Source organism: Myotis daubentonii, chromosome 3, assembly GCF_963259705.1.
Source record: "Myotis daubentonii chromosome 3, mMyoDau2.1, whole genome shotgun sequence".
NCBI lineage: Eukaryota > Metazoa > Chordata > Mammalia > Chiroptera > Vespertilionidae > Myotis > Myotis daubentonii.
The window spans coordinates 23,243,355-23,267,342 of NC_081842.1; the positions used below are offsets into that span (position 1 = coordinate 23,243,355).

Below are 23,988 nucleotides of genomic sequence, written 5' to 3' on the forward strand. Positions count from 1 at the left end.
CTCTTGCAGCTTCCACAAGCAGACATACTTCTACGCTTTGGACATGCATGTTGAGCCTTTTTAAACTTTTGAATTGATCCCAATGCATATTTTTAGAGTATATATGCCCAGACCATTAAAGCAATTTAAACTGTTTAGGAGACCTTTATATTGTTTGCCATCATCTTTTTTTTCTTTTTCTTTTTTCTTTTCAGAGAGCTGCCTCCTGCATGCCCCACACTAGGGATCAAGCCCACAAGCCAGGCATGTGCCCTGAACAGGAATCAAACTGTGACCTCCTGGTTCATAGGTTGATGCTCAATCACTGAGCCATGCTGGCCGGACGCCATCATCTATTTTTGTTTCTATCATTTTTTAGTGCTAAATGATCATTCAGTAAAAGGAGAATTTTCTAGAGAAGAGAGAAGTTTGTGCTGCGTGGAGCTGAGGTTATTTCACATAATCCCGATTAAGTTAATTCTGGAAACATCCATTTCCTTTGGCTCATCCCAGGAACATAATAACCAATCAGGGTTATCTTATCTTAACGAGACCAGATAGCATCCCTTACTGTTGTAGTTTCTTAAAAGATCCCGGGAAACTGGAGAATGGCGGGGTAGAATCCTGTGGCAGGCATTTGTGTAACGAACATGTAAACACATGAGTGTATCTATCAATGTTTCTGGGGGGAGGGGAGCACGCAGCGCCCAGGAGTAATTTGCTTAGGACTCATTTTCAATCTTAAAACAAGTTCCAGTGTAAACGGAAACATTTTTACCTCAATTTACAAAATTCATAAACATCTGTCTTCTCACTCATTCACTGTTTGCTTGCTCCTGTGGCAGGCACCCAGGAGATGTAACATCCAGGCCAGTCTTACCAGTACAGTGGGGCCTTGACTTACGAGTGTCCCGACTAACGAGTTTTTTGAGATGCCAGCTGTCTCTCGGCAGATTTTTTGCATTGAGTTGATAGAGTAATTTAATTCGGAACAAATTAAACTCGTAAGTCAAGGCCCCACTGTACCTGCTTCTTGAGTGGACACGTGGTGTAGCTAGCTCATCAGTGTGGCCGAGGGCAGCCTACAAGCAGGCTTTCTAGGGCAGGTGCTGGCTAGGCAAAGCAGGTGCTGGCTAGGCAAAGGCGTGGGAATGGAGTTGCGGGTGAAAATGGGGTTCTACGGAAGTAACTTCACAGTGAGATCTGATCATAAATTCCTAACTGGGCAGGTCATGCGCCCGGCCTGCCACTTCTTTAGTGAAAGGTTTAAAGCCATTTAAGGTGTGCATCTAGGTTAACACACCTTTGAGATGCCAGAAGCAATACCCCTTGAAGGGGATACTACCCCTCGAAGGGGACACTACACAGGAGTCAGGGATGCCCCTCAGGCTGCTAGTGGGGTGAGTGGGGTCAGGGCCATTCCTGAGAAGAGGAGGAGGAAGCCGCGTTGGCAGGTGCAATCTTTGATGCAGCGGGACATCGCAGCCGCCCCGGAGGCAGCTGAGTGTATAGACGTAGATTCAGGAGGAGCCACTGAATCTGATGCCATCGCCCAGGGAAGACGTGCACAGGGAGAACTCTGAGGACCGGTGATGGTCGCATCAGGATTAAATGGCTCCCTCACCTGAGGACTCGCAGTGCCGACAAGCAAGATCTGGTCAGACATTCCTGACTGGGCAGGTCAGGGTGAGGACCCGCCCCAGGCACGTAACATTTTTAACAAAAGGCTTATCTTTGCACGGCTTTTTGGAAGCACCAGGAAGTGAGGAGGGATGCGTACGTATCCTGTGTGGGGGAGACCGGGTGGCGGCGGAGCCTGCGAGCTATTTGCCTCGCCGATTTGATTTCCTTACTTTGTTTTAATTAGGCTTCTTAAAAGCGTCTACATTTTGTTCAAAATAAGATGTTTATATTTTTGATGGTACTTTGTCACTTATCAGGATGCAGCCCTTTTATCTCCCCCTGAGGCCTCTCTCCTCTCCCTTCCTCTGAGTCACAAGTTCCCCAGCGGCTGCTTGGCTGATCTCCTGCGATAAATGGCATCTCGGCCTCGGCCTTCGGGCCTTCATCAGGGACACTGTCTGTGCAGAGTGTCTCCTGCTCCCGTTTCTGTAGGATTGTGCTCCGTGTGGGTTAAAGTTATTCTGCCATAAAGAGGTCTTTGTTGTCCAACATCCGCCCTAGGATGTGTTGGGTGTCTCCCTGTTGGGAGCCTGTGCGAGGTGCAGAGTCCAGGGAACACGACGGAAAGCCCCGCCCCTGGGCGGTGAGGTCCGGAGAGGACTTAGGGCCCATCACTGTGGCATCTGACTGTGGGTGATGTAAGAGCTGTGAACGGTCCCTGGAGAACTGACCCAGCCTCGGGATGGGGACGTGAGCTGAACATGAAAAAGGCATTGCCTTGGGGGCTGGGGCTGGGGCTGCGGGAGGGGAGCTGGGAAATCATTCCGCACAGAAGGAGCAGATGGCTGAAGGCGGGAGGAGCAGCCAGGGGGCCTAGGACGGGCTCAGGAAGACGCAGGAGCGGCCCCTGCAGGCTCCAGCGAGGGCTTATGCTTAGAGAAATGGAAAGCCCCGGGCGGGAAGGAAGCATTGTGAAAAGATCCCTCTGAGATGGAAGGCGAGAGCTGGTGGTGCAGGGACTGCAGGGGCCAGGTGACCAAGGTGAACCAAAGTGGGGACTGGAAATGGACAGAAGCATGTGGTGGGCAGACAGGAGTCTTACTAGGATGTAAACACAAACAGTAATTCAAGATCAGAAATGATCGCTAGAATGCACGTTTCCTATCAGGACATTATTAAACCAACCACATTTAAAGGATGCTTGTATTACAGAAGGCCAGCCAGCCTGCCGGGCCAGAGGGGACCACCGTGAGCACTGCACGGGTCTCTATGCCAAAAGCTCTGAAGGCCAGCTCAGCCCCATGAGCAACTGGAGAAACGCAATGAAGGAAGCAGTGAGGTACCCCTGCACAATGAGCAGACTGCAATGAATTAGAAAGTGGACAGGGCCAGTCATTTGCCGGAATGGGGGAGATTGCTCCTGCATGGCTGGTGGGAGGGTGCCCAGAGGCAGCCTGAGGGTGCAGGGCGGGGGGGGGGAGGGGGGGTCAGTCTGGCCCACTGCGTCAAATCTAGTTACCTACACCCTACGAATTGGCTACCCCACTTCTGGTTATGTCTCCATGGAAACTGGCACAGGCCCTCCTAAGGGCCTCACAGGAGGATGCTCCTGGAGGCAATGTGTGTGTGGTGGGAAGGTGGAGGCAATCTGGTGTTCCCTCCTGGGGGCAGGGGAGGGCAGGTAAACTGGGGTGCCTGCCATGGAGTGCCATGCAAACGAGCCACACATATGGTAACACAGGTAGACCCTAAATGCTTGAAAACGGAAACAACAAAATGCATGGCATACATATCACGTACAAACATCTTTTAAATTAAAGTTTGCACACAAACCAACAATATCTTTTCTAAGAGCACTTACAGACAGAATAATACACATAAGACCGTTTCCAGTGGTTGCCTCTGGGAGGTTGGGATAAACGAAAAGAGGCACAAAAGAGAATAAATACACCAACACAAACGGAAACAAAAAGTTGCTCCCTCCACTTTGTACCTGGACCACAAGCACACCACCAGGCTTTAAAAAAGATAGAACGTCCCCGACCTGCGTGGCTCAGTGGTTGAACGTGGGCCTATGAACCAGGAGATCCCAGTCGGGCACATGTCTGGGTTGTGGGTTTGATCCCCAGTGTGGGATGTGCAGGAAGCAGCCGATCAATGATTTTCTCTCATCATTGATGTTTCTCTCTCTCTCTCTCTCTTTCTCTCTCTCTCTCTCTCTCTCTCTCTCTCTCTCTCCCCCTCCCTTCCCTCTCTCTGAAGTCAATAAAAATATATTTGGGGGGAAAACAAGATAGAAAGTCATTTAACAGCATATTAAGTCCAAAGCAACTCCTATGGATGTCTCCTCCCCATATCTTAAACTTGGGTCTTTGTTTTTTACATTGATTCATTAGATTTGAGGAGTACAGTAAACTGCCCACTGTATGTTGGCTTCCCATCTAGAAACTCAAGGTCAGGTGGTCCTCCCTCTGTGGCTTGTACACCAGCTGCTACAGCCACATGGTGCAAAGCTATTATTAAAAAACAAAAGCTAATCAGACATTTTTTTTGCAAGAGCCGACCTGGCGCTGGGGGAAGGGGACAGCGGCTGGCTCCTGAGGGAAGGAGCGCTCTGGAGCAGCCGATCACAGCCCCAGTCCCTTCATCCCAGCTGCCAGGACTGCCCATCTGTGAAACAGATTAGGAAGTTCCACATCCCTTTCTTAGAGCACAGCCGGAGGCCAGCACATTGCTCTAATATTTTCCAGAATTAAGGCTCTTTATATAAAGGAAAACTCGGCAAACAAAGCAAATGACCATGAGACTGGATACCCTGAAGGGAGGAATGAGTAGCTCTTTGCCACAGATTTCTTTTTAATTAAAGTCCTCCCTGCTTATCTGAGGGGATACCATCCAAGACCCCCAGTGGATACCTGGGACCCCAGATATATAAGTTATTTCTATACATGCCTACCTACCTACCTACGATAACGTTTAATTTATAAATTAGGCACAGGGAGAAATTAGCACCAGTAACTAATAATAGGGGGAGAGATCAACCAAAGGACTTGTATGCATGCATATAAGCCTAAGACAACAGGGGAGGGGGAGGGCGTGGGGGGAGGGGGTTGGGGAGGTGATGGGGGGATGAGGACACATATGTAATACCTTAATCAATAAAGAAATTTAAAAAACTAATAATAATAAAATAGAACAATGTACTGTAATAAGAGTTATGTGAATGTGGCCTCTCCCTCCTTCTCTCCTAAAATATCTGATAACGGCGGTGGCTGCTGAGTGACTGGCAGCAGTGTATACAGCTAAAGGATGATTCATGCCTGGGGCAGAGATTTCATCACGCTACTCAGAATAGCACTCCATTTAAACTTATGAATTGTTTATGTCTGGAATTTTCCATTTAGTATTTTCGGACCAGCGTTGACCGCAGGTAACTGACACGGGGGAAGCAGCACTGGGCGGGGGAGGGGGGTCCTGCTGTCTGCAGAAGAGGGGACTCAGGCACTGTCCCCAGGACTAAATGCTGGACCATCAGGGACCTTTACGACATGGTTTAGGTTCTAACCTCGTTTTTGTCTTTTATTTATCTTTTTAGGTTTCTTGTTTTCCTTGCTGCCACCGGCCATGAATAAGGGCAGAATCCAGCCCTCCCCCTCGAGTACCTCCCACCCCCCAGGCCTCACCACAGGCTCCTTAGGGGAGGGTCAGCACTCTGACTGGGGGCTTTGCTTGCAGTCAGTTTGGAGGTTGGGGAGGAGACGGGCCATTCATTTCCTTTTTGAGAAAGTGTATCAGGACTGCCTTCAAAGGACTGAACTCATCGTGTGTGTGTGTGTGTGTGTGTGTGTACTTTCTTTGGTAGAAAAAAAATGGCCCTCAAGTCCTTATCAAATCAATACCAAACACTTATTCACTGCTTGTGCGTAAAGCATCCCGCTAGCCACTGGGCGGGAATCATGATAGAAGCAGTAACAGTTGAGCTCTGCCACATCCACACGTGGTTCTTACACGGTACCTGTGTGTCACTCATTACATCACCAGGGCCCTTGGGGGTAAAGACTGTTGCTATCCTTGTTTTTTTTCTTTTTTCTTTTCTTAGAGCAGCGGTTCTCAGCCTGTGGGTCACCAACCTGGGGGTCGAACGACCCTTTCACAGGGGTCGCTTAAGACCATCGGAAAACACATATAATTACATATTGTTTCTGTGATTAATCACTATGCTTTAATTATGTTCAATTTGTAACAAAGAAAATACATCCTGCATATCAGATATTTACATTACGATTCATAAAAGTAGCAAAATTACAGTTATGAAGTAGCAACGAAAATAATTTTATGGTTGGGGGTCACCACAACATGAGGAACTGTATTAAAGGGTAGCGGCATTAGGAAGGTTGAGAACCACTGTCTTAGAGGGAATGGAAGGGAGGGAAGAGGAGGAGAGAGAGAAACACATGGATTGGTTGCCTCCCTCCGGCACCCCAACTGGGGCTGGGAATCGAACCTGCCACCCAGGTATGTGCTCTTGACTGGGAATCCAACCCATGACCCCTCCGTGCCCAGGTCGACGCTTTATCCATTGAGCCACACCGGCCAGGGCGCTATCCCCATTTTAAGGATGAAGAAACGGAAGCATTTGCCCACTCACAGAGCTGGTGGTGAGGAAGCCAGGCCCCGGGTCTGCCACTCTCCCGCACACAGCAGCAGCCTCTCTCAGGGAGGGCAGAGAGAAAGCTGCCTGGGAGGGGTGTGCCTGTGTGTGTGTGTGTGTGTGTGTGTACGTGCCCGCGCGTGTGAGGGGGCTGGGGGGAGCTGTGCTTACAACCACCGTGCCTGTAGACAAGAGCCCCAAGCCGCCGGAAGGGAGGCAGCCGGGCAGGGCATGGTTCTGTCTATGAGTTTCCTAGGGCAGCCGTAACAAAGCCCCACAGACTGGGAGCCTTAAACACAACAGAAATGGGTTCTCCATTTCGGAGACTAAGTCCAACATCAAGGTGTGGTCAGGCCGTGCTCCCCGTGAGCCTGGGTAGAATCCCCACCACCCTCCCCAGCTTCTGGGGTGCCCTAAGTCCTTGGCTTGTGGCTGCCTCCCCCCAATCCCAGCTTCTGACTCTAAGTGGCATCTCTTTCTCTCTACCTTCCCCGGGCCTCGGAAGGACAGTCATAGGGCGGGGCCCACGCCAAGCCCCTTTGGTCTTATGATCCCTTCTGCAAACACTATTTTCCAGGTCATATTTGCCACATGGGGGTTAGGACTTCACCCTGTCTTTTTGGAGGACACAACTCAACCCACAGCGACATGGAAATGGAGATGCTCTGCGAGGGGGAGGAGTCCCTGGCCACACCCTTTCAGGCGAGGAATGCAGGGAACAGGAGCCGGTGCGGTGGACAAGGCTGAGGCCAGCAGAGAGGGAGGGGGCCTTCAGCGCAAGGAGGAGCGTGTCAGCCGGGCCAGGCGAGCAGCCAGGTTGAGGAGATGAGCGTTAGCGGAGGGGTAGACTCGCAGCCGAGGTCACGATGGTGGGTGGGGCCAGGCCAGAGAAGGTCTCCTGCAAGTTTGGGTCTCAAACTTGAGCTGCAACAGGATCTCCTGGCGGCTAAAACTGCGCGCTGCGAGGTCTGGTTCAGTGGACCTGGGTGGCGCCTGGGGACGTGCATTTTAACCCGTCCCAGGGGCGGCGGCTGCTGCTGGTGCAAGCACCTCACGCGGAGGAATTCTCTCTGGATGCTGAGACACTGAGGCCTTAAGGATGCGGTAGGAAGGGGGGTCGCTCCAGTGACGGTCACTAGACGCAGCCGGGTGCGGGCAGGGCCATGCGTTCTCCCCAAACGCCCGAGGGCATCACGCGGACTAAATTAAGTGGAGGAACCTGATCTCAGAGTTGGGTGCCCTGGAGCCCTGGGAAGTCAGGTCCTGGCGCCTTGGAGCAGTGCTTCTCCATCTTGGCTGCCCATTAGAATCACCTGGGGGTCTTTTTAAAATCCTGATGTCTGGGCCTCGTCCTCCGGAAATTCTGTTTCTTTGTTATGGGGTGAGGCCACAACATTAGTAACAAAAAAAAAACACAGAATTTCCGGAGGACGAGGCCCAGAAATCAGGATTTTAAAGATTCCCAGGTGATTCTAATGTGCAGCCACGGCCTAAGAGGCAGGTCTGCCTCCTGCTCCCTCTTAGGATGTGCGCTTGCCCAAGCAGAAGGCAGGCTGCGCTAAAACAGCCCGTGAGGCCCTGGTCGGCTTGGCTCAGTGGATAGAGCGTTGGCCTGTGGACTGAAGGGTCCCGGGTTCGATTCTGGTCGGGGGCATGTACCTTGGTTGCGGGCGCATCCCCAGTTGGGGGGTGTGCAGGAGTCCCCAGTTGGGGGGTGTGCAGGAGGCAGCTGATCGATGTTTCTCTCTCACTGATGTTTCTGACTCTCTATCCCTCTCCCTTCCTCTCTGTAAAAAAACAAAAAAAAAAACACAAAAAAGAAAAACAGTCCGTGAGGAGCCTGCACTCCTGGCTTCATGGGAACAGCCGTCTTCCCTATAAAGACATTTGCATGCGCACCGCGCACGGGGACAGTACATCTGCACATTCTAGCAGCAACGCCACAAAGCCGGGCCTACTGTCAGCAGGAAGCTGTTCCCTGGAACACACAGAGCTTTGTTCTCATGTGAATGGATCAGAGATCATCCCTCCAGTGCCTGTCGGGACTGTATTTGTATTAGATAAGATACACTGTTTGTTTAAGTAACAATAAACCCGAGGAACGTGAGGAGGGATGGAGAAAGAGCACATTGTAGAAACGTAACACCCCTTGTCAAGTGACTCCAAACCTTGGAGCAAAGGGAACAGTTGGGAGGGTGCCCCAGAAGCCTGGCGGTCCGCTGTGGATGGAGCCCCAAACGCCGCCAGTCTCCCCGGACATGATTTTGCTCGAAGCGACTCTGCAGACAGAAACGCTGTGCTTGGGGAGATGCTGTCCCTTGTTTTTCTGCCTTTGGGTGCTAAGCAGGGCCCCACCATGTTGCCTCAGAGCTGGTGGTGACAACTTCAAATTCACGTTTGCAGGTTGGGGTGGGCGGTGGGCGGTCAAGAGCTCCCAGGTGATGCCCATCTCCTCTCCTGCGCACACTGGGCCTCCCTGGCCCAACAGACCCGCTTCTAAATGTCCCCTGCGGCCCCCACAGCTGGGAAGAACACATAAATGTCGCGTCCTTCCAGGGAAAGCGAACTTCGTCATTTGATAAGGTTAGCTTTATGAGTCAGGCTTAGTTGGAGACGAGCAAACAGCTCATTTGTGGATAAAAACTGCTGTGCTGTTCTTAGGTTCCGGACAGAGCGAGTGTCAGTGTATTACATTATAGCCCAGAATTATCTTCCTGCATCTCCCCTCTCTCGGGCACCTCCAGACAGAGTGAACATAGTGTACGCAGTGGAAATTGGCGACTTTCAGATCAGGACCCGTCCTGGGGTTCCCAGCAGATGTTGCACAAGGACACTTGGCTCCAGCAGGTTAAGGTGCAGAGAGAGAGAGATGGTACCCCATGCATCCATCTCTTGCCATGAATGTTACTTTACATGGCAAAGGGCACCTGGCCAGTGTGATGGGCAGAGTATCCAGGGTCCTTACAGGAAGGAGTCGGTGAGGTTGCATTCAAGGGGCGCTTCGCTGCTGGCTTTGAAGATGGGGGATGGGGTCATGAGCCTAGGTGTGCAGGTGGCCTTTAGAAGCTGAAGAAAGCAAGGAAGTGGATCTCGTCTAGAGTCTCCAGAAAGAGTGCTGTCCTTCCAAAACCTTCATCTTAGCACAGTGAGGTCCATTTTGGAATTCTGACCAGAATTATATGAGAATAAATATGTGCTTTTTTTCACCTACCAAGTTTGAAGTAGGTGAAATTTGTTACAGCAGTGAAGCTAATACAGATACAAAATTATGTGTGAACATGAATGTCCTGTTCTGGGTGGGCACGCCCCTTGGGGCCATCATGGAATCGCATGCGTCTGTACACAGCGATGGCACAAGACGCCCTTTCATAACTTGGCTTTACTGACTAGAGACATCCCAAACAACCATAAGCAACCCAGCATGGAGAGCTGCTGTGGCTACTACCCAACCGCCGTGGGTCCAGCTCTGCAAAAACCGCTTCAACTCGGGCACCATCGCAAAGGCAAATAAATGTCAAGGCTGCCTAAATCTCCAGGGCGAATCGTTGCCAATATGCTGAGATCAGGGGTCAGGCTGGATTTGGAGTGTGTGTGTGTGTGTGTGTGTGTGTGTTTGACATTCCATGTCTAGTTAATAGTGATTCTGGGGCTGAGTGTTTACATTTGCTTTTCAGCAGAACAACTTGGGCCCTTTGAGGGAGAGTGTGCAGCCAAGCCCGCCTCCTGGTGGTTACATTCACGACCTACCGCCAGTGGACTTTATGTGGGGCCACGACTAACGCTCTGATCATAGGCATCCTTGCCTATGACACCACTTGTGGCAAGACAAGTGGGAACATTGCAGGCTGGTAAAGAATGTTTGTGGTTCAAACACAATCTCTTACCAGCTGGTTAAAGGCATCCAGGAGCAGTTGGCCCCGGGCGACCAAGGAGGCCAAGGCCAAAATTGAGGCCCCAGGGCCAGGTGGCCTGTCCGACCGCAAGCTGGACTCGGACTCTGCAGTCAGGGCCTGCAGTCCAGGTGGGCGCTGTGGCCAGAGGCAGGAGGCGGGGTGGAGGCCGTGGGTGCACCAGCGCCACGCCAGCAGGAGCAGGGCCAGGGGCGGAAGGAGGGCCAGTGCCTCTCCGTTCTGTGCTTTTAGGATTAGAAGCCCGAGTTCCTCTCGCAACCCCACCCCCACTCTTGCTCTTTCATGAGGTCTGTAAAAGCACTTAGGAACCTTCCTTGTATGAAAGTAAAGATTATTTCACTTCAGGGTTTTATTACTGATCTTCCCCCTCCATTTTCATTGTGGCCTGTTTCACTCTCCAGTTTTTCCTTAATGTGTTGCTTTCCTATTCTTGTGAACAATCACTCTGAATTATCGACATTAATGGAGAGAAGACTTCAAGGAGAGCAGTAATTAGATGAATTATGTGGTGCTGTAGTGCTTTATAGATGGAAAGGCGATAAAGGAAGGTTTTTCTTAGCAGGGTAGGTGGTCACCAACTGCCTGCGGCTCAGATGACAGACTCCTGTCTGCCGACAGCTACAGGGACAGGCGTCCATGGGAATCGGACGAGCCCAGCCTGCCTGCACTGGGGCCGCCTGATGCTCAACCAAAGCCATTTGTTTTGCTCCCAAACTTGCTTAAGGCGGGTGTACTTATAATCTCATTGCATAGTTAAATGTTATATAAATTGGCGAAGAGAGGGCAGCAAAAATGATGCCATGTCCATGAAATCCAAGTTTAACGCTGTAGAAGGAATTGATAAAGTCTCTCAAACTCTTGCTGTTGAATTGGGTGTGGGTGAGTCAAGATCGGAAATAATCCATGTTCTGCCTACTGTGCCAGTTATTCTTAAGGGCCGTATAAGGTGATCTGAGCACCAATTGTAAAGTATAAAAAGGTTAGTTACCATTATACTGAGGACAGTCCTTTCATCCATTCGTTTATTGAGCACTTACTATGTGCCAGGCTCTGAGCTAGATAGTAAGTATGGCCCTAACCCAGATCGGGGTGGGATCATTAGGAAGGCTCTGAGATTCACTCAGTTTAGCAGTCACTCGGCTGCCTTAGTGAGGAACAGCGACCCCACCCTCATGAAGTTTTCAATGTAGCGATTTAGGAATTTCTGCTTCCATTCCAAGGGCAGTCATGGCATTGATAAGTGCCAGAATCACTGATATTAACTAGACATGGAATGTCAAACACACACACACACACACACACACACACACACACACACACACTCCCAAATCCAGCCTGACCCCTGATCTCAGCATATTGGCAACGATTCACCCTGGAGATTTATGCAGCCTTGACATTTATTTGCCTTTGTGATGGTGCCCGAGTTGAAGAGGTTTTTGCAGAGCTGGACCCACGGCGGTTGGGTAGTAGCCACAGCAGCTCTCCATGCTGGGTTGTTTCTCTCTCTCAAGAAAAGGGAAAGAAAAGTGGAGGATTAATCACTGTAATCTTTGCACGTGCTCCCTCCACGGTAAGTAAACAACACAAACCACAGATCCTCCTGGGTGTATCTTCTTGCCATAAAGACTACAATTCAATAGCCTTAGCCCTACACCCAAAGACTGGTGATACCTTTACATTCATACGGATTTTAATTTAAATTAAGGTATTAATTTAAGGAAGCAATTAAGGTACGCGCATAACTTTCCACCACACTTTGATTAATTGTTTCAATTATGTTTCTAACTACAGATCTGGTCCAGGCCAGCGGGCCTTCATTCACCTTGAGTGAGTGGTCCAGCCCCAAACACCAGCTGATTCCCGAATGGGTTGATGTAACGAAGTGTGTGCACAGAGCTCTCAGCCCGCCTCTCTCCACGTCAGGAAAGGGCTGGCCTCTCGCGGGCTGCTCCGGCTGGGGCCAGTGGCCCTAGGACTTGCTGAGTGGCCAGAGGAGAGTGAGTAGTGGAGAGTGGGCCTGACCCAGGATGCCCCAAGTAGCACCACCCACAATCGCCCACCGTTGACTCTGAGGCTGGGCCATGTGATATCACAAAAGTAGCAGCTTCCCTGGTCATGGAAGACGAGGGGAAGGCCAGGAAGGAGACGGCATCAGGCGGGGGCAGCGAGGGAACAGAACCCAGGGTCTGTGACTTCTCCCTCTATTAGTAAACAAAGCAAAACAGAATGCTCACTTGTTCTTCATCAGTTAGCACTGATTTCTTAATACAGTGGGGCCTTGACTTACGAGTTTAATTCGTTCCGAGACCGAGCTCCTTAAGGAGCTGGTTAAGGAGCTCGTTAACTCAAATTACTCTGTCAACTCAATGCAAAAAATCGGCCGAGAGACAGCGGGTATCTCAAAAAACTCGTTAGTCGGGACACTCGTAAGTCAAGGTCCCACTGTACTTAGTTGTGGTTACTGCCACAGCCATTACTACATTTCACCACTAGAGGGCAACAGTGTGTCTATAATGAGGGATTTTTGCAGAACCAAGGAATCACTTAGCATCAGGGCATTTTGGAGCTGGGAGAGATCTTAATCATTTGGTTCACTGGCTTTCAATTTTGTTCAGCTGAGAAACCCATAGAAAGAACCACATTCTTCAGCCCCATGAACCAGGAGGTCACGGTTCGATTCCTGGTCAGGGCACATGCCTAGGTTGCGGACTCCATCCCTGGCAGGGGAGAAGGGGGCGGGGCGGGGGGGGGGAACAGCCGATCAATGATTCCCTCTTATCATTAATGTTTCTATCTCTTTCTCCCTTCCTCTCTGAAATAATATATATAACCACATTCTTCATAATGACCTAGTTCATACATATATATTTGAAACATTTTGAGGTACTACTTACCATATTTCTGCAATGTACCCTAATAGTTGGTATTCCAAACGATCTCAATAAAAACAAACAAAAACCACACAAAACAACTGCGACCAACTACATTGATTCCATAACCCACTAGTGGGCCATTCGTTTGAAAACTCTGACTTGGCCCCAGCCTCTGGTCTTACACAGGGACGTGCTGACCCCAAGGATGGAGAGGGATCCCTCCAGTTGTATTTTCACCCAACCAGCCACCTGCTCACCCTGGGGTCAGTCCTGGATGCACCACAGACATTGTGCAGCAACGGAGCACTCACTCTGAAAATGCACTTGCTAGATCTAATCAAATAATTGAAACAATACCCCCTTCCCTAGGAACCAACCTTTAGATCACTTCACAATGGACATTCCACTTGCCTAGACCACAACCCACTTGCTAAGACCATTATCTCTCCCATCGGACTGCCCAGAATCTGGACCTGCACAGAGAATTCTCCGCCCAGAAAAAGCCCGCCAAAAGCCCTTTAAAAACTTCTGACTCCTGTCACTGGGGGCTGGAGCCATCCAGGCTCAGCCACCTGGTCTATGGATGACTGAATAATAAATTCATAATCCCTCACCATTCTGGCCTTGTGCATTCCTCCTTTGGTGACCTAACAGCACTGACTGGGTAAAGAATGCAAAACTGAGTTTTGGGGCCCTACCATTTTCACTTATCAATGCCATGACTGCCCTTGGAATGGAAGCAGAAATTCCTAAATCGCTACATTGAAAACTTCATGAGGGTGGGGTCGCTGTTCCTCACTAAGGCAGCCGAGTGACTGCTAAACTGAGTGAATCTCAGAGCCTTCCTAATGATCCCACCCCGATCTGGGTTAGGGCCATACTTACTATCTAGCCCAGAGCCTGGCACATAGTAAGTGCTCAATAAACGAATGGATGAAAGGACTGCCCTCAGCATAATGGTAACTAACCTTTTTATACTTTACAATTGGTGCTCAGATCACCTTATACGGCTCTTAAGAATAACTGGCACAGTGGGCAGAACATAGATTATTTCCATTCCAAATGGAAAAATAGCCAGAAAAGACTCATAGGACCTTCTCTGTAGATTGTGTGGCTCATTGGAGGCAAAGCAAGGGTCTGGAATGTGGGTTCCCTACAGTACCTCACCTGCTGCTCCCCCACTCACTCTCGGCCACCTCTTCTGCTTCTGCCACGCCCAAGGATCCTGCATGCTGTTGTCACAAGTTGAAGACACAGCCTGCCCCAGGCTGCCTTGATCACCCTGGAGGTGGGCCCTCTTTAGTGGTGATATTTGGAGGAGGCAGAAAAATGGAGGAATATAACTTCACTAAATTCCTGGGAGAAACTGAAACCACTTTAGCGTCTAGAGATTCTTGGCACTGAAGTCCCTAAAGACACCTGAGCTTGGTTTTCTGTAGGGCGTCCTCCCTGCTGGTAACCCGGGAGCTGGTATCAGGAGCACCCTCTTGGGGAGGTGCCTGCTCTCTCCCACTTTGATACTAAGTTCTAAGGCTCTGAGTACTCGCTCATCTGTTGGGCTAGTAAAACAACTTCTTTTCCTCCCCAAGACAGCAAGGATTTTTAAAACGGGTGACACGAATAGGCTGCCTTTTCCTAGAAACGACTTGACTTCATCATTCGATACATGGCGCCACTCTCGCTGCAGAATTGGTCTTCGCGGAACCAGGGCTGGGCCTCCAGATGGCCCTCCCTACCCCCGTGTCTGGCACCAGTACGAGAACAATCTTCAACTAAAATGCTACTGTCCCGCTTTCAAACGCTACCCATTTACACACCACACTCAAGCCTAGATTCTCTGAGGCCGAGTCTGCAGGCTCTGTGGAATATTTGAGAATCAGTGGAAAGAGAAGGGTTACTTCGGAGGGCCAGACTCAGGGTAGTTCTGTAACTTTGTAATCTTCTAGTTGGTGAAGAACAATGGAGCGCCAGACAGCACAAAGCTACAGCCAGTGCCCGGTAATCAGCAACCCAACAACCAGCTGTAACGTTCTCATTCATCCTGTTCACGTGGAAAACGGCCCTGGTTCGCTCACTCCCATCAGATTAACGCAGACTCCGGATTACCAAGGTTCCTACCCAGGAAGATGGGTAAACTCCAACCACATCCCGGAGCCTTTGCCTGGTGGCCCGCAATGGTCAAGCCGGTCTGTCCGCGGCCAGGCGTGAGTATTGGCTTATAATTTGGAAATCCCGCCCAGGGCTTCTGCTAGAGCCACTGGGTGCCGCGCCCGCTGTGGCCACCCCAAGTCTTGCCTTTTGGGTCGGTTCCTCAGTTTCCCCAGACACCTCGCCCAGGTATAGGAGACGCCCGGTGGAAAATGAATGGCCTCGCAAATGAAAGAACAATCAGTTTGCCGCGGACTCTGAGCACCGACGCGCGCCTTCCGCGCCTGGATACCTCGGGGGCGGCCAGGCGCGCGCGCCCAGGCGTCCCCGCCCACCCGGTGCGTGGCGCTCCCGCACTCACCCACGCGCGGCCCTGCTGCACGGCGGCCAGCACTCGCAGGGCGCTGGGCGAGCCCGCGCGGAAGTTGAAGAAGTGCAGCGCCGCCCGCGCCGCCTGCTGCAGCAGCCCATGCGGGAGTTCGGAGTCCCGCTGCCACGCGGAGTCCTGGGGACCCTCGGGTGCCGCCGCCGAGCCCTGGGGACCCTCGGAGCCCGCGGGTGCCGCCGCCGAGCCCCGGAGGGCCAGCAGCAGCAGCAGCGCCAGCATCGGGGCGGCGGGGTGCGGGACGGTGGAGCGCGGGCCCCCGGGCCCAGGGGCGGGCTGCGCTTGCGGGCGGGGCTGCATGGACGCGGGAGGGCTGGCGCTGCGTTCCACGGGCCGGGCTCGGAGCGACGCTCGAGGAAATAAGGCTGCCGGGGCCCCTCCCCTCCGCCCCCGGGCGGCCAGCGGCAGGGCGCGGGGTCCCGATGGGCCGCGCCCCCTCGGGGATTCCCGCAGACCCCGCGCCCCTGCGCCCCGCCCCCCTCCGCCTGGGCAGCGGGTGGCGGGGCCTGGAGCCGGGATGCGGCGCCTGGGCGACGCGGGGTCGGAGACCTGGGGGCCATGGAGACTCCTCCCCGCAAGGGAGCGCGGCCCACTCGGCGCCACCCAGCGCCGCGCCTCCAGCCCGGCTCGCGGACCTAGCTTTTCTCCCCTGCGGTGGCTGCGATTTCGAAACCCAGGGTTTCACTGCCTCAGTTCTCCAGGGCTTGGCGCTGTGACCTCGCAGGGGGTGAAACTGGGGACGGGTTGAGAAGGGGCCGGCATTAGTGGGGTCCCTGGGGCACGGTGTCCTTGGAAGGGGGCAGGTGGCTGGAGCGCTGGGGCCGCAGAGGCTGGAGTTGTCAGCAGGGCAGAGTCAGATAAGGACCGAGAGCCCCACTGGACTTTGAAGCAAGTAGGTCGTCGATAACCCTGGTGCGAAGGCCATTGGCTGGGGGCGGAAGCCGGATTCTAGCGGCGAGGCTGGTGGGGCTTAGGGCACTGGAGGGAGCGCGGGTGTTGACTGATGTTTTTAGCACGTGGCAGTGAAGGGATGAGCTGGCCATTGTTTTAACCCACGGACAAGAGAGCAAGCCCAGCCCGGCCTGTGTGGCTCAGTGGTTGAGCTTCGACCTATGAACCAGGAGGTCATGGTTTGGATTCCCATCAGGGCACATGCCTGGATTTTGGACTTGATCCCCAGTAGGAGGCGTCGTGCAGGAGGCAGCCTATAGATTCTCTCTCACCATTGAAGTTTCTCTCTCTCTCTCTCAAAAAAAAAAAAAAAAGAGAGAGAGAGAGAGAGGAGGACCAGGGGTTAGAGGGCAGAGCTGGTACGGCTGAGCATTCCCAGCATCCATTTCTCCATCTCTCTTCATTTTGTTCAGGGGCCCACCCCTCCCGGACACCCACTGACTCCGCCCACTGCGGAGCTGAAGGAAGATCCTTTTCTTTGACAGCGACTCCTGGAGACCTAGCCTGTGCCTACAAACCCGGCTTGTGCCCTGACGGGGAATGGAGCTGTGACCTCCTGGCTCATAGGTCGATGCTGAGCCACTGAGCCACTCAGGTCAGGCTGGAGCTCATTTCTTATTAAGTTCCTTGACGTTGGAGCTTGTTTCTTGCCATCAATGATTGCCTAACGCAGACTGCTATCTCCTCGGAACCCGTCCTCGTCCCCTCCAGAAGGGTACGGTGGAGGGCTTCTTGAGACTGTTTCACCTCCCGGTCTTATAAAGATTACATTTCCCTTAAGTTTATGTCAGTGCTTTGTCCCCTGTTGGCGTTAGGCTGCTTTCAGCTGCAAATGTCAGGCAGACAGGTTAACACTGCGGCCTGTTCAGTGGGGTGGGGTGGCAGGTCTCGGGATGGTTTGGTGTCTCCGTGGTGTTTGGAAGGGTTCAGGCTCTCTCCGTCCTTCTGCACAGCTACCTTCAGCTGCTGGCTTTTTGTCTGTAGACTTGTTGCTTCGTGACTATAGAATGGCTGCCACAGCTCCAGACATCACATCTGATAAGTAGCAGAGAGTAGGTTGCCAGGGTGACAAGAGAGCTCTGTGTCATGTACCTGATTTTGTTTTTGTTTCTCCATTTGGAAAAAAAAATCTTTTCTAGGACTTTTTTCTCCCAACCTTTCTCCCCACCAGAACTTCCCTGTATCTCATTGGCCAGAACTGGGTCACACTGGCAAAACTTAGCTGCAAAGGAGGCAGGAAATCAAGTACCTGCCTTTGTTCAGCCTCTGTAGTGGTCTGGACTATAAGTTTGGGAACATATAACAAAAAATCAAATGACATTGGATTTAAAAAGAGAGAAACTTACTTGTCACATAAAAGAGGTTGGGATGGGGGTGGTAGGCGATGTGTGCTTGGTATTGCCAGGTCTGTGATGTTGTTGCCAGATCTTTTATCCCACATCCCAAAGGCATGCCCCCTGTGTTAGGGCAAGATGAGCTCTAGTCAGCAGCTCCAGACTTCCTACAAGTCCCACAGCACACTTCTGCTTATATTCCATTGGCAAGAACTGAGTCATATTCTTAGTTGCAAAGGAGTCTGGGAAATGTAGCCTTTATTCAGTGGGGGCATGTGCCAGGATAGAAGTCAGGACTTTGTTACTAAGGAAGAAGATTGTGTCTTACGTTGGTGTCCCAGAAGCGGGCCTTGAAACAAAGATTGCCTGCACGTGATGTCAGAAGGAACACTCGCAGGGGAAATCAGCAGAAGGAGAGTAGCAAGCAAGGATCTCCGAGGAAGTCACGGGAAGGGCGACTTCACCTGACCTGCAGGAAAGCTTCGGAATGTAAGTCACGCCTTAGAGTTGTCCCCAGCCCAGCAGGGGATCTGGGCTTCCATACTTCTGTGTCTGTCAGTCATGGCTAAGGGCCACCTGGGTGACTAAGCCCAGGCACTTCAGGCTCTCTTTATGTGAGTGCAAAGAGACAGAAGGGCAGGACGGCCCTCCTGGGGAGTCACAGGTGCCTCAGGTTGGAAGCAAAAGCACACCAGATGGTAAGGTCAAAATCCAGGAAAGGGATCCCAGGGAGCCGGGCAGAGCCCCCATGGGGTCGCTGCAGGGAGAGTGGATAGTGGCAGGCAAGTATCGATCTCTGTTGCTGAGGTGGGGAAGGGGGAAGGGGTCAGGGTCCAGGCACAGCAGCCAAATAGTGCCTGCGAGGTAGTGAGACTCCCGGAGGCCATAACAGGAGGGAGGCAGACACAGGAAACACCAGGGGAACACGAGCTGCTGCCCAAGCACCAGGGGCTCTTCCAAGGCCCGCTGTTTTGTGTAGCGATAATAACAGCCATTGGGGCAGATACTGATCAGGAACACATATTCAAACATTTTTAAATCCTAGCCTCCCCAGTGGGCAGAGGTGAGTTACTCACGCACACCTCACGCTGGTACATCCTCCAACAGTTGCTGGTGAGGTTCACGTGCGCTCATGTCTATGCATATGTGCAGCACTCAGGACAGTGCCTGGCCCACAGTAAGGGCTATCTATGTATGTCAGGGGTCCTCAAACTTTTTAAACAGGGGTCCAGTTCACTGTCCCTCAGACCGTTGGAGGGCCGGACTATAGTTTTTAAAAACAACTATGAACAAATTCCTATGCACACTGCACATATCTTATTTTGAAGCAAAAAAACAAAATGGGAACAAATACAATATTTGTATTTGCATGTGGCCCGCGGGCCGTAGTTTGAGGACCCCTGATGTATGTGATCACGATTATTATTGCTATTAACTTGCCAATGTAAGAAACATCCAAACTTGTAAGAATTTTTATGAGTTTATTTGAGCTAAACTGACAATTGCCAGGAAGCAAAAATCTCAACAGATTAAGAAAATGCTCCAGAGAATGGCGGTTACGCACTTGGTGAAATTCATTGGGGATGGATTGGGAAGGCAGGAGAAAGCCAAGAGGGGAAATCTCTGGGATTGCATAAGTGTAAAATGAGCAGACACGTACTTCTTTTACATTTGCGGGAATGGGATAGCTCACAGTCAGTAAGTAACATGGTAGCAGTGGGAGGATCTGTGGTCTCCGCCCCGGTGCCATAGTAAGGGAAGTCACCTTCACATCCCAAAGGTATGTTCTCTTAGATGCAAAAAGACAATAGACAGGCTCAGCTAAGGTAGAGATTGACCTTTGTCAGGATGGATACCAGCCTAGGACATGACTACCCACCAGGACTCCTTTTTAGTTAAGAAGTTTTAATTTTAGATCATCCTATGTGGTTACGTTTGGCCTCTGAGTTTGAAGGACCTTGATGCAGGCCTCCCCTGAACTTGTCAGGTTTAGAATGTGGCTCCCTTTTCATCCACAAACTTAAAAACATTAGCTATACTCTTGAAAAGAATGCAATCAGCTGTGGATGTCTTTTCATAAATGATGAGAAAGGATGGTGAGGACTAAAAACTGCCAGGCCATTAAACGAAATCTTGGCTATTACTTGTAGCCTCCTTGACCCTAATCTTGCGCTATTAGCAAGTCAGAAATGTGTGTGACTCTGTAGTCTTTTTTTATTCTTCTTCTTGGCAGAGGTGCAGGTTGGTGGGGTTGGGAGGAGAATATGAATAATCAATCCTTGACTATGGAAAGCTGAATAGCCGAGCTCGGGTGTGACCGAGACGATCCTTATCTCCAAGCCTCGGAATTAGGGACACTGGTGGGGAAAATGCAGCTCACCTGGTTCTTTGGGTCTGCATCTTGCATGCTCTGCTTTGTTCCGGTTAAACAAGCCCTGTGACCCTACATATTTTCCATGCTGTGTCCCTGGCCTGTAATGTGTGTCCTAAAAACCCTGGGGGAAAGAACAGAGGCCATGCTTGATCGAGTGAGCTGCTTTCCTGATCTCTTCCTTTAGGTGCTTGGGACTCTGGGGAGTTTACAGGGTCCTAAACCCTGAGCCCATGAGCTGCCTGAGGCTCTTGCTGGCTGCCGCAAGTCCCCAAAGATGGTGTTTTGCTTTGGGAGTAAGACCCAGGGCTTGGGACTTTCAGCATGATGCCTACACTCTCCATTGCAAGCAGTTCCAAGGGCCCCAGAATGCAGGTCTGGGCAGTGGTGGGGCAGCTAGTGATATTTTCTGAATCCGTGAGGTTATGGAGAGAGCGTTTCTAGCCTGAATTCTTTACAATGAAGTTATGGAGACAAGGGTATTAATAAAAGAGACATGATAGGAAACAGTGGCTGCATTTATCTTGTCACCAAGAAAAGCCTTCACAGGCAGAGTGTAGGCCGAGACTGACAGGGACGTGTTTGGAAGCCTCGGGACCCAAGTGAACAGGTAACCAGCACTGCCCAATGGAACTTTCTGGTGAAAATGTTCTACATCTGCACAGTCCTGTACAAGTGGCTACCGAGTGCGTGAAATGTTAGGGCAGTTGAAGAGCAGAATTTTAAATTTTAATGGATTTAAGTATACATAGCCACTTGTGGCTAGTCATTACCGCATTAGACAGCATAGCACAGGGAACTGACTTTTCCAATAATGATTTGGGGAAAGAAAGGGAAAATAATATTTTGGGGAGCTGGGTTTCAGACAGGATGCTAGATGCTTTTGTTATCAGAGAAATTGGGGCGCCCTCTTCCCTACTGGGTGCTAGGGGTGGGGTCATTATATCTGGAGAAAAACATTTTTCTGAGACTCCCATGGGAGGATGAGTGATTTTCATTTACATGGAACTACATTTCTGTGTTTCCAAAATCCCGTTTCCCTTAGTCCAGCCATAGGAGAAGTATAGCTGAGGCTTCAGTAAAGCTAAAAACAAAGCCAGTGTCCAAACAAAGCCGTGTTGGAACCAGGTCCGGCTGCAATCCATGAGTTCACTGTGTGTGGGGTCCACATGGCTTTGTGTGTGCAGGCCCCAAGCAACAAGAGTCCCAAGAGCATAAGAGGAACCAGGAGAGCGAACTCCTTTGTTTAGGGGATTAAATGTCCCAAATTTTGTGCCCTTGTAGTGGTCAGGCCCATTCTGGCCAATGACCTGTTCTCAGGCCTGACTGATAGACAAGCACCTTCCTGACGTCACCCCAACTTCATTGGGCATGCGTCTGTCTTCCCTTTGTCTAGTCCCTGGGGAATGTGAAGTTGTAGCTTCCTGGCGAAGCTGCCCATATGACGTGCCTATAATATTTGGCCTTCCCTCTGCTCCTTTCCTATAACTAGGTTAATGACTGTGGTATCATTATCTCGTTTACTCTCCACAATTTAGAGGAGTAAACTGGGGGCCATAGAGAGGTTAAGTGACTTGCCCAAGATTGCGTCACTAGCAAGGGACAGGGAGGGAAGCCACACTGAGGTCTGGCCATCCTTTCTCCAGGCACTGTCTTCTATGTTGCACCGCCAGAGACGCCAGATGGACTGGAGGGATTCAAACACGGCAGCAATGCTCATTAAGGGCTGGAAAAAAAATCCAACTCTGTGGTTAGGAAATTCTGTTTTATTTTATTTCAAGAGAAGAATACTGAAGAAGTCAGTCAACCGTTCGGTCAATTTGCATATCACCCTTTTATTATATGGGATAGCTAAGCCCACGTGTCTGTCAGATGAGTGGATAAAAAAGCTGTGGTACGTGTACACAGTGGAATACTATGTGGCTTTAAAAAAGAAGAAAACCTTGCCTTTAGTGACAGCATGGATGAACCTGGAGATTATTATGCTAAGGGAAATACACCAGTCAGATAATAATCAAATACCATATTATTTCACTTATGTATGGAATCTAATGAACAAAATAGAAACAGAAGCATGGGTACCTGGGACAGACGGATAGTTGTCAGAGGTGAGGGGGAAGAGGGAACTGGATGAAAAAAGGTAAAGGGATTAGCCAAAGAACATATATACATAACACATAGACACGGACAACAATGTGGTGATGGGCAGAGGGAAGGAGTAGTGGGGGCTGGGTAGAGGTGAGCAAGGGGGTGTGGGATGGGGACTTTCGTAGTAGTGACAACAATAAAAATGAAATTGGACAAGTAATGGGTCCGGGCTGCCTGTCACTATTTGAGCCAATTAAGCAGAGACATGGTTGAATCATATATGAGTGTTTATTCCAGCACTGCAGGGAGTATGGGAGAGCAGCAGGTCATCCATGAAAATCTGCTCTGCCCCTCCCCCTAGCTGGCTGAGTATATAGGGACTAGAGGCCTGATGCATGAAATTCATGCAGGAGTAGGCCCTCACAGCCCCAGCTTTGTCCGGAAGGTCCTCCAGATGGTTATTCCAGTGTTCGGCCGTTCGGTCGATTTGCATATTACGCTTTTATTATTATAGATAGGGAAGAAAGGCTGCAAGCAAGGAGGAAGAGGGTGGCAATGGCTGCAGGGTCCATGGTACCTGTGTCTCCTTCCAGGATCTGAAGTCCTGATAACAAGGTAGATAATTTTCAATGGTGTTAAAACCTTGCTCCGCCAGGTCCTGGGATGGAGAATGGTCAGCATTCCTGAGGCAAACTCCCGGTGGAGGTCAGGGTCCAGGCACAACAGCCAAATCTAAGTGTGTCCAGTCCTTTGTTCTCAAAATGTGTTTTCTTTTCTGAACAATGGACCCATCCTGGCCCCAAGTTGTCTCTTATACAGCCCTGTCTTTCTCTTTGTAAAACACTCTCCAGTTTACCCGGGTCTGTAAGAAAACCGCTTACCTATAATTAGTAAGGTGAATAATTAAACAATGGTGGTCCTATTCTTATTGTGTGCCCTTCCCCCCATAAAAATAAAGTATAAGTAAATAATAAATAGTTTCTGTATTGCCCTAGCCAGTTTGGCTTAGTGGATGGAGCGTCGGCCTGTGAACGGAAAGGTCCCAGGTTCGATTCTGGTCAAGGGCACATGCCCAGGTTGTGGGCTCGATTCCCAGTGGCAGGGCATGCAGGAGGCAGCCGATCAAGGATTCTCCCTCATCATTGATGTTTCTATCTCTCCCTCTTCCTTCCTCTCTAAAATCAATAAAAATATACTTAAAAAAGAGGTGAATACTTACAAAAATAGTTTCTGTATTAAAAAAGACACCATTGTGATTAATACATTGCATAATAGGGATTCCTTTAAAAGTATTACTGCACTTGGACGTTCTGGCTAGGATGAATTTTCTGATGTGTTGTGAGTTCAGAGAGTTTTCACACCCCAGGATATGAGCTCCTGCTCATGCAGACCTGCCGTGTGCTGCTCATTCCTCCGAGAAAGCTCCTCAGGAACCTTAGTCCTTCCTTAGCTGGAGGTCGGCTCTTGCCGTGAGTAACTAACTTCCACCGTTGCCCTGGTTCACTTCAGTGCACCTGAGAATGAGTCCCTCCAACATTTGGGCATCAGCAGGGTCATGTGTCCTGCTGAAAAGAGTGGTTTCTTTCCTGAGCAGGATGCAAGGGTGATTTCCTTCCCGGGTTCTTGTCCAGGTGGATTTGAAGAATGAAGCCAGACAAAGGTGGTAGATGAAAA

At 50.6% G+C, this 23,988-nt stretch overlaps 1 protein-coding gene across 1 annotated transcript in view; it reads right to left on the reverse strand.

Moving 5' to 3' along the window:
* RARRES1 (retinoic acid receptor responder 1) overlaps nt 1-16,044 on the reverse strand; it is a 31,003-nt gene extending 14,959 nt beyond the window's left edge. Inside the window, exon 1 of the mRNA XM_059686897.1 lies at nt 15,547-16,044. Coding sequence (XP_059542880.1) covers nt 15,547-15,870 — 324 coding nt within the window. The 5' untranslated portion in view covers nt 15,871-16,044. The remainder of the gene's footprint in view (nt 1-15,546) is intronic.
* Between the last annotated feature and the right edge of the window lie 7,944 nt (nt 16,045-23,988).